General features: G+C 39.9%; 1 protein-coding gene across 2 annotated transcripts; it reads left to right on the plus strand.

Annotated features, from left to right (window-relative positions):
* The first annotated feature begins 2,778 nt into the window (after positions 1–2,778).
* Positions 2,779–5,348, plus strand: LOC131344800 (UPF0500 protein C1orf216 homolog). 2 transcript variants are annotated; one of them, XM_058377280.1, is made up of 2 exons: positions 2,779–2,915; positions 3,709–5,348. In XM_058377280.1, the coding sequence occupies exon 2, from the start codon at positions 3,731–3,733 to the stop codon at positions 4,724–4,726; it is 996 nt and encodes a 331-aa protein (XP_058233263.1). In that variant the 5' UTR covers positions 2,779–2,915; positions 3,709–3,730; the 3' UTR covers positions 4,727–5,348. The 2 variants fall into 2 exon arrangements, with proteins under 2 accessions (XP_058233263.1, XP_058233262.1); XM_058377279.1 differs by lacking the exon at positions 2,779–2,915 and adding an exon at positions 2,926–3,063.
* Positions 5,349–11,403: the final 6,055 nt, after the last annotated feature.

The raw sequence follows: 11,403 nt of genomic DNA on the forward strand, positions 1-11,403 counted from the left end.
AGAGCTAATCACCAGGTTTGAGCTTTATTGCCGACAAGAGCTCTGCGGCTGAAAGCTCGGCCGGCTGGTTGAATGTGCAGTAACCGTCACTGACAGCAGCGCCGTGGGCTCCTGTGAACTCTGTGACATACAGCTGAACTGATGCTACTGGATCATTAGCTACTGCAGACTGCTAACTACCAAACCAGTGTTTTTATACACTCTGCCAACAGCATATTCCTTCCCACCCTGAGGTTTTATACTGATTCTAAATCTAATGGTCGTTGTGCATAATAATCTTAGAGCCTTGGGTGTGTTTTTAACTGGTGAAGCACAAGCTGTGCTTAAAAGTAATTCATCTTCTGGTCATTTTTTTCCCCCCCAGTCTCCACTCCTCCCTTGCTTGTTTGGTTGATGGAGATGATCCTGCATGTGATGGGGCTGCAGGGCTGCTTCTCCGTTTGATGTATTTTTCATGTGTTAAGGCTACTGTTGAGATTAGGGTTTGGCGGAGACGGCCTGGAGGTGCTGCGCTTGAATGGGGATGTTGTTGGAGCTTGTCATGGGACAGGGAGGCGATGTGCTTACTGAGTCTGTGTGATGTGCAAACAACAAAACACGTCACACATCCAGAAGACACCACAGCAAAGCCCAGATGATCTGCTGTCGTTCTCAGCAGCAGCAAAACGATTCCAGGAGGGTAGTCTGACACTGAGGCCGACTTAAAGGATTGGTTTAGAGAACAATCAAAATGACATAAATGTTCATGTGGTTGAACAGTTTAGTTTTCTTAAATTTGTACTGGGTAAAGTTAACAGGCTAACGAAGCTAACCTACTGGATTATGACCACCAATCAGTGTCATTTAAACAAACTGCAAACTTTTAATTTTCATAGGTTTGTCTTAAACAATATTGTTTAACTTGAACAATGTAATTTGATTACAATTTCATGAAACAGATGTTTTTAAATATTCGTTTCCACATATATTACCATACATTAAGTCTCAAAATGTATGTATAGTATCTAATCATGTTTCTTGGTTTTATAAATGGATGTTAAGTTGGTATTAAATGCTTGAGAATGTTCTAACGTTGCATTAGTTGCACAAGCAACTAAGGTTAGGTGATTAGAACCAGAATGATTCTGAAACAAAGCTTCTCTTAAATGATTTTAATATTTATTATCCATATATGACCAAAGTTATCTGTATACACTAAATGGCCAAAATGATGTGGATGCGCCTGGCCGTCACTCCCACATGTTGGCCTTCCCCTAAATTTTTGGAAGCACATGATTATTAATAATGACTATGTATGCTGTAGGATTCTAATTTCCTCTTTACTGGACTTAAGAGGCTTAAATCTGTACCAGCATGACAATGATCTGTGTGCACAAAACAAGCTTTATGAGGACATGAGATGAGATGCAGTGTACCTTTATTAATCCTCTTTAGGGGAAATTCAAGTTGACACAGTAGCACAAATAACCTAAACATCAAGCAATTGTGCGTTTTCAGGTTTGACATGGAAGAGTCATAAAAAGAGCCCTGACCTCAACCCTACTGAACACCTTTGGGAAAAACTGGCACCTCAGACCTCCTCACCCCACTAGTTGTAAGGTCTGGTGTTATCTTATTGATAAATTATCTTATTGATAAAGGACCCAAATCCACATAGCCACGCTCCAACATCTAGTGGAAAATCTTCTCAGATGAGTGGAGCTTATTATAACAGCAAAGCTGGACCATGACCATATTAATGCCCGTGTTTTGGGAATGGGATGCTCAACAAGCTCAGGTCAGGTGTCCACATTGCCAAAGGTTTTGGGACACCCCTCCAAATCATTGAATTCAGGTGTTGTTTTTCAGGGGTTGGGCTTGGCCCCTTAGTTCCAGTGAAAGAAACTCTTAATGTTTCAGCATACCAAGACATTTTAGACAATTTCATGCTCCCAACTTTGTGAGGACAGTTTGTGGATGATCCCTTCCTGTTCCAACATGACTGCACACCAGTGCACAATGCAAGGTCCATAAAGATGGATGAGTGAGTTTGATGTGGAGGAACTTGACTGGCCTGCACATAGTCCTGTCCTCAACACCTTTGGGATGAATTAGAGTGGAGACTGTGAGCCAGACCTTCTCGTCCATCATCAGTGCCTGACCTCATAAATGCGCTTCTAGAGGAACGGTCAAAAATTCCCATAAACACACTCCTAAACCGTGTGGAAAGCCTTCCCAGAAGAGTTGAAGCTGTTGTAGCTGTAAAGGGCGGGACAACTCCATATTACATTCATGTGCATGTAAAGGCAGATGTCCCAGTTTTGACCATGGCTCAGTCTCCACTCTAATTCATCCCAAAGGTGTTCTGTCAGGTTGAGGCCAGGACTGTGTGAAGTTCCTCTACATCAAACTCTCTCATCCATGTCTTTATGGTTTAACGTTGTTTCATTTCACTATGTACTGCGTCAGCTATATGTGGTTGAAATGACAATAAAGCTTCTTGAATCTTTATGGACCTTGCTTTGTGCACTGGTGTGCAGTCATGTTGGAACAGGAAGGGGTCATCCCCAAACTGTTCCCACAAAGTTGGGAGCATGAAATTGTCCAAAATGTCTTGGTATGCTGAAGCATTAAGAGTTCCTTTCACTGGAACTAAGGGGCCGAGAACGAACCCTGAATTCAATGATTTGGAATCATTGGCAATATAGTGTACTTTTGTCTCTACAGTGTATGTTGTTGGACAATGTTGTTTCCCAATGTACAGTTTGGTCACCGCTGCCCACTTTAGGAAATGAGTCATAGTAGACTAAAGCGGTCTGTCCTTTGAGCCGGAAAAGCACTTTGAGAGAGAGAGAGAGAGAGGGAGAGGAAACAGCACAGACATTGCTGGAAAGGAAAGGACAGGCTGGAGGAGGGCAAAACGCACATAACAGACGGTAAGACACCACCAGTTATTCATCGATTCATAAATATATTCTCCAATCATGGCTTTTAGGAGCAGAATAAATAGACCAGTGTAGTGTAGTGTAGTGATTAGCTGAATTAGTAGATGTTCCTGCTGAAGGACCAGAGCTTTGATATGGGGTGAGATTATACACGTTGCTCTTACGTAACCGGACATCGCATATAACGCTTATTTCTTTAACGTTATAAGTCGTTATAATATAAAATCTGTGCTATTCATGTGATTAATTTGTGTGTTTGAGGCGCGCGAGGGGAAATAGCACGACTCGCCTAGCATCCTCACCGCTCTCGGGTTTCGCTAGTCCTCTCTCCGCTATCATTTCATACCGTAATTAACACGCAGATGTGCTAAATTTACTCAAATTAACGCGGGTTAAATCATATGCTAATGATAGCCGGCTGTCATATTTACTAATCCGTACTTAATTGGCATGTGGATAGCATAGCTGCTTGCGGTGTTTTTCTTTTTTTTTCTTTTTTCTTTTCTTGCCCCAGTCACCTGCACCAGGATCATTAGGATTTGCACCCGAGGCTCTTTAGGATGACAGACGATATCCTGAAGTGATTAGTTCAGTCAGCTCTGCTGCTATAGGACATTAGAATATTTTCCAGAAATTGAGAAGGCATCACAATACTATAGATTTCTAAGGCTAATTATTATTTATTTATTTATTTATTTTGCAAGGTCTAATATTCTTTCTGTCATTCTCGAGCTTGAAATACAACTCGGTTCACTAAATTGTGGATTCTTCTCCTTTCTTACAGAGCAACTCACTCTCAGACAAACATGCTGAAACAAGATCGACTTGTGAATGCTGCTTTTGGAGGTCAGTCTGGTGGTACAAATTCCACCCTGCGTATTCTCAGTAACAGCCAGAGGACGTTCGAGAAGGATGGGAACTTCAACTTTCTGAGTCAAGATGAAAACACGATGACTGCAGACGAGAACCGTAACCAAATGCGTCCTCGAGCTTTAGGCCTGTCAAGCCGCTATCCACCGGCGTCTGCTAACCACTACGTCCCTGGACCCCTGTCTCCCCTGTCTCGCCTTCCCTGCTGGAGCCCCCTGGAACCTCTTCCTGAGATTGACAGCGGAGAAGATACTGGAGGCAGGGTGCCTCCTGATGGAGCAGAAGAAGGCAAAATAGATGAGGAGATGAGGAGAATGAGTGACGACGAGAAGGAGGAAGACCTTATGAAAGGTAAAGCTCAAGAACAGGTGGAGGAAATAGAAGAAGATGGGGCGTTAGACTGGGACGAGAGCGATGAAGACTTCGAGTTCAGTTACAGGTCGGAAAGCTCTTCGCCTCTCACCGTCGAAAGCGGAGATGTGACTGGGGGAGACTCCCTGAATTTAACGTGGGACCGCATCTGTGTGGGAGGTTCAAACTCAGAAAATGGCGATGCAACCACGAACCTGGAGGGAAAACAAAGTGCAGAAGAGGACAAGAAAGCCGAGACGCACCACGATCGCCGGGGAGGTTCCAGCCTAGCCGAAGAAGCGTCCTCCGACTCAGAGAGTGATCCCTGCTCCGAGCTCCCAGAACTCATGGAGGCGGTGTGGACCATGGAAGACCGAGAGCGGTTCAAAGCCCAGGAGATGGAAAAACACCATGTGCAGTTGACCATGTACCGTAGGCTCGCCCTGATCCGCTGGGTGCGCACCCTACAGGAACGTGTCCAAGAACAACAGAACCGACTGCAGTCCAGCTTTGATATCATCCTCACTCACAGGAAAGAGCTGCTTCGCATGGGTTCAGCTGCAGCTGCCGTTAGCCAGTAACAAAAACAGAAGAGAGGATAAGCAAGAGTGAGAGCAGGGGAGAAGAGGGTCCTGGGGGATCATAGCAGAAATAAATGACTAAGAACAGTGACAGAGAAGACTCTTTTAAACTAAATAATATCCTATCTGTCAGTCCTGTCTTGTGCTTCAGATTCTGTTTGTGTCTTTGCTATCATACATTGTCCTTGAAGATCCATCAGTGCTTTGCATGCCTGGTCAAATGTTTCTTAATTAATACGTCCATCCAAACCAGCACGAATATACTGTGTATATATATATATTATGAAATATTTAAAGAAAAATATATAGAGGGAAAGGTTTATAGGAATATCTTTAGAATTTATGAGAGATTTTAAGGTCTGCCTTTTGTGTGTTAATGAATGAATAAATATTAAGAGTTTTATTTTTAGTTGGTGTTCTTTAATGAATACTGTAAGTGCCAAGATTATCAAATTAAACCAGTTAAAAATACAGGTAGAAATAAATACATTTTGCCAAACAATAAATACACATACTAATTGTAATAATTGTATGACTTTAATGTGCAGAAAAATTTCACAGGATGTCAGTGCACATTTTTTGTCTAAGCTTTCTTTCCATTAATAAAACACACATGCAAAGACATGATTTCTGAAATCTTCAATCTGTTGACCATTTTTAATGACTTTCTATTGGTGTAGGGTTTTATTTTCATCCAAAAATGTTATTTTCTGAATGTTCTCTTCGTGTCCATACAGGTTTCCTCCCACCTGCCAAAAACATGCCATTGGGTGGATTGTCTCAGATAAACTACCTGTGTTGGTGAATGTGTGTGTGCATATACACACATATACATCTTCCCATTCAGCATACGTTCCCGTCTCAAACCCAGTGTTCCCAGCATACACTCTGTATCCACCAAAACCCTGACCAGATTTCAACGATGGTGACTAAGTCAGTGATAATTTCCTGTTTCGTGCTGACCACACCCCTCTAGATGGTGTTGCATAAATTACGTCCAGCTAGTTTCATTAGGCGCCTCAACTGGAAGGGTTTAGTAACATTTTGACTTTTTCTTATCAGGAAGGAAAATAAACAGTGCCAAATTAATCCGGTGTCCTAATACAGGCTACCTGAATCACCCTTTCTTAGTATAGTTTATTTATTAAATCCTAATATTTTATCATCTTGTGCCTTATCACATGGGCAAAGCTTCGGGTATGAAGTTTTATTTCATGTGTGTTTGTACAGATACCAGCTAAATCGTAGTTAAGTCCAAAGAGTAAGTATGGCCGGCGGGCGACTGTGGTGCCGACCCGAGTCTCCAGGGGATTTTCCTTGTGTGTGTGTGTGTGTGTGTGTGGTTTCTGCCTCGGGCTCACTTCACCACTTCGGCCCAGTAAACAGCAGGCGTGACCCCCTGGCGAAAATGGGGATTATCCTCGGGTTTGGACACCAAGTTTGTATAGTTTACGCTTATCATCGTTTGTCTAAAAATACACAGCAATTTCATGTAGCTTATAATTAGCAAATGTATTTTCTTTGTCTTTGGCTGAAAGCTGCACAAGCAGCCTAAAGAATTAAGCCCAAACCTACACAAGGGAGCACTGTTTTGTTTACATAGGCATAACTCTGATTTTTCGGGTAATTAATGATGCCTGTGTCATACTAGTTTTTGCAGAGACTGGCTATTTGGATTAACATTCATATTGACTTTCACTTGTTTGGACATCTCGAGCTGTCTGTAGGCTGGAGGCTCAGGTTCTTGTGAGGGAGAGGACATGTAGCACTCAGTGCACTGATTGTCCTTACATGTCACAGGTCTTGAGGAAAAGTGAGGATGATCCTAGCTGGATGTGAAAAAAAAAACAACAACGCATGCACTACGTGGTGGAAAAATGTACAGTAAATTCAACGAGGTTTGTTGTGAAAACATTTCTGTCACAAGTTGCGCTGCAGCGATGACACCCAGGATATGACACACCGATTGTGCTATTGTGTTATAGAATAATTCTATTGTGATATAGAATTGGAACAAAAAATTTGATCCTAAAAATCTTTGAATAGGAAAATGCTTTGCCTAGAAGTTTTTTTGTAATAAAATAGTCAAAACTAATATATTCCATATATTTATAATTATGCACATAAAGGTTAAAAGCAATGAGTTATTTCAGACCATGTACACTCACAACTGCTTTCTCCTGGTCAAGGGTGTGATGAACCCAGAGCCCATCCTGGGAACACTGGGAGTGAGAAGCAGATATGCCCATGATGAGATGACGCTCATTATTCCTAGGAACAATTTAGCTGAACTCTTTTTCCCAGAAGCCAAAATATTGAATTTAAGCCAGTTTTGCTATGCCGATATTCATCATTGAATTTGTTTGTCATGTCAGATTTAGCAGCGGTGGTAATGGTTCAGATGAAAGTAGACGTTGTAGTAGTTTTTCTGTTTTTACCTAGCCTACAAAGAGCAATTATTTAACAGAACACCCCCCCCACAATGCCTTATTTCTGCTCTACAATAAGTGCTTGTTCATAAATTTGAAGGTGTTATCTTCAACCGATAAAATTCTGTCTAAATTTATCCCAACAGAGGAAAAACATCTCACGCTGAAAGACAGCAGTGTCCTGAATTTTATATTAAAATTATTATATATTATTATAAAATAATTGATTGAAAATGTCTGATTAGTCGCTTTCCATTATGAACCCAGCCAGAACATGCACAAAAACATGACTCAAGTTAATCAAACCGTCTTAAAATGATCTTGAAATACAGTAAGTGGAAAGAGCAAGGGATATAATGGATGCATGAATGGATGTACGAAACACACAACTTTGGTTAAACTATACGCTGAATGATTTGCATTACGTGGTGTTTTTATGAAACATTTTAAGAAGCAGGGGAATAGGATATATAGAAATGTCACTTCTATGAGACCTACATCAAATATAGAATGTCACTTCTATGAGACCTACATCTACCAGATTTTTATTTAGTGTACTATGTTCATATTATGTGAGAGATTAATGTTGTTGATTTATAATACTAAAAAAAATACTATTTTTTAATTTCTAATACCAGAAAATAGTAATGATGAATTTCAGGAACATTTTCAGGTCCTGTTATTGAAATTAGATTCACTGATTGCAGGAATATATATGCTATAAATAAGTAAGGATTGATGGATTGAAGTAGAGCCTAAACCAATGAAAACCTGTCTCCCAAATGTCATTAAAAAATATTTTCCTTTACATATAGGTAGTGAACACTTTGACAATATATTTGTTTTATTAATGGCAAGAAACCTGTAGATAGAAATTAAAATGTTGTCCCAATTTAGCTGAATTCACCATGCATTTAAAAAAAAAAAGTAGTTCATTTCCAGTGATACAAAGCTTGTGGTCTTCACCGCATCATGGGAGTGGTTGTACTGCTTTGAATATTCTTTAGGTTTCCTTTAACATAAATGTAAGCTTTGCTTTAAAAACTAATTCCAGATTATCATTTGTGTTGGGAAACATATATGTTATGTGAAACACTCTGGCAACAGAGAAAGACCTATTATTTTTAAGTAAATAATTATTTAGTAAAGAGCCTCTGCCATATTAATTATGCTGGCTCACTCACACAAACACACTTATTACGGAGTGCCAAAACACCCAAATGCCTTACAATTGGCCGGAGGTTTCAAAGATGAAGATGGTGGTTAATTCAAAATGATGGTCAGAAATGGTCTAGAATAAAACGGGAGCTACACAGTTCTTTTATAATCCAACATTTGCATTTGCACACACCAGACTTGTGCAGAAATCCTGCAGAGTGTTTGTAAAAAATGCTAAATAAAACATTTATGTAACACATAGCTTGCTAGATTCTAGGTAGTTATAGTTATACAGTTGTCTCTCATAAATGTATGTAGAGAGAGAGAGAGAGAGAGAGAGAAATAGATCCATATTCACACATTCACAGCAGCAATCCGACAGACCTTAATTAATAGAGCATGTAAGAATATTTAGAAATAATAAAAGTAAACATAAATATAGTATAGTATAGTATATGACAAGTGCTCTGAGTTGTAACAATGCAGTCAGTGTGATATTATGAAGGCACATTCAACATATCTTGACTGCTGCTTTTCTTCTCAACAGCAATTAATGAGCCATGATACCATGATGTAACGTTATTATCTATCATTTTGGTGATGCCTGAATTTAGACAAAAGTAGTCTTTCAGTAGTCTTTCAAGAAGCTGCTGTTAGTCTGGGACATTACCATCAACCAAGAGGATGGGAAATGCACAAAATTATTATGTTTTGTTTTGCTTTTTTAATATATTTATATAGTAGGCTTTTTTTCCGGAATGACCAGGCATCTGCTACATTTCCCAAAATATGTTCATTTACTGTGCAACTGTAAGGGATAAAAGTGAAGAGTGTGCCCAATTAACACGTAATCTATTTTTGGAGAAAAAAAAATAGACAACATCATCATGATTAGCGATGCCAATTGAATCCTGTAGAAGACCACAGGTTCCGTGTTTATTCTGCCCTCTTGAGCTTCCAAATCAGCACAAACAAGTTGATGCTGCTGCTCAGGTCTTGTTCCAGCCTAAATAGACAGATAAGTGTGTGTGTGTCCTCCAGGACAGGATTAGTTGTCACTTTTTTCCAGGCAACTGACACCCAACAGGGGGCAGCACTGAGGATAGTCTGTCTCGCCTCGTGTTTATCTATGGGTTTAGTAGCCCTGTCTCAACACTGGGGGGTAACTTTATTCATATCCCTCATCAAATGTGCATGAACAGGCCACCAAGTAGAAACACTTCTGGGTTGTAAGATTAAAAAATCTTGCTCTCTCTCTCTCTCTCTCTCTCTCTCTCTCTCACACACACACACACATACACACACACACACACACCATCTCCCTCTATTCCTCTATCGCTCTGTGTCTATCCCTACCTCTCTCTACCTATCCCTCTCTCTATATCCCTCTTTCTCTCTACACCCTTCCCTCTGCCTGATGCAGTGTGACAGTGCACTAGCCTCTAGCACTCTGTTGGCGCGGAAACAATCAGCTTTGACAGAAAGGGGGTGGTGGGGGAATGGAGGGATGTATGCAGCCCTGGGGCCAGTGTATGATGAAGTGGATGGGGAGATCTGTCTACAGAGAGAGCGAGATAACACAACAGGCCACATCCAGCCCATTTTGTTCGAAATTTTGGTTTCAAACATGTCGAAAAAAATAGGTTACTTATGGAACCACTTTCTAATAAAGTAGACTCTTTGTTTCCATGTGACTGATTGAACATTCATAACTAGAGATGCACTTTTTACATTTTTTCTTTTATATAATACTGATAACAGAGCTCTGAATGCTCTGTTTTCTTCCTTCCGTTAATCGTAGCTTTTACGCTTATTTGCGTCATATGTTCTGTGTTGAGTCAGTGAATAACACACACATTCACTGCATAAAATCAGATTGGAAAACACAGACAGGTGACTAATGAAAGAAAAAAGCGAAATAAACTGGCAGATTCTGGCCACCACATGCTGCCAAAACAGTGTCAGTGCGCTTGGCATCGATTCTACAAATCTCTGGATGAACACCGTTCTTCCGTAAGACATTACAACGTTTAGTTTTTCATGAAGGAGAGTGCTGTCCAATACGTTTAATTGAAATCTCCCAGAGGTGTTTAATTGTTTTCCGTTCTGGTAACTGGGAAATCCATCACATATGATTTATATTCTTTTCATAGTCATCACTCACACTCATTCAGCAATCTCTCATGCCCTGTGGATGGTGCAGGGTCATCCTGGAAGGGACCACTCTCATCCGAATAGAAATGTTTTAATAGAAAATAAAGGCAGTCAGAGATACTCTGTAGTGATTTATAGAGAAGTAGGGTTACTGTCTCTGGTTCAGTCTTGTGCTTGGGTTACTGTAGGTGATGAGTTTTGATTTCTTCATGTCTGTGTGGGTTTACTCCAGACTGGGATTACTCCACAACCCTAACCTGTATAAAACATTACTAAAGATGGATGAATGGTTGTCTGATTTGCAAGATTCCCTCGTTCTAAGGGGTCAAATAGATAAAACTAGTTCCTAATATAAGTATCAGTCTCAGCACTGGTCCCGATACCAATATTAAATATCCAGTTGGAGCATCCTTAGTGTGTAGAACAACAGTATAGAACCATATACAGTGCTTATTCAGAATATAAACAATAGACATAAATACACAACCTGGTATAGAATAAATCTAATAAATAATACAAAAGAGATCGCTGGCCCTATACAACACACACTAAATAGGTTATATTAATTAGGCTACACAATTTATTATTCATTATGAGTATAATGTAAATATAATCATAGAACAGTTCAGTGTTTTTTAATAGTTCAAAAAGTAGCTCTTCATACATTTTATAACAGTATACTACTGTCGATGCACACTTAAAACGATGGTTTTCTAGTTTGTTTTTGTGTGTAGCTAAGGGTTTTTAGCCTCCTTGGATAGCCGTAGAATTGCATTTGCTTGAGAACAGTTTTTGCCTCTCCATTACATAACTTTATTTTAATACAATAGACTTTAAGATAAATCTGTAATGAATTCAGAATGTACTCTGTAGCTCATACCCACAAGTTGCTTGAAAGATCATCAGTTAACGCCTGTCAACACGATTAGCACTTTT

Source organism: Hemibagrus wyckioides, linkage group LG24, assembly GCF_019097595.1.
Source record: "Hemibagrus wyckioides isolate EC202008001 linkage group LG24, SWU_Hwy_1.0, whole genome shotgun sequence".
Lineage (NCBI taxonomy): Eukaryota > Metazoa > Chordata > Actinopteri > Siluriformes > Bagridae > Hemibagrus > Hemibagrus wyckioides.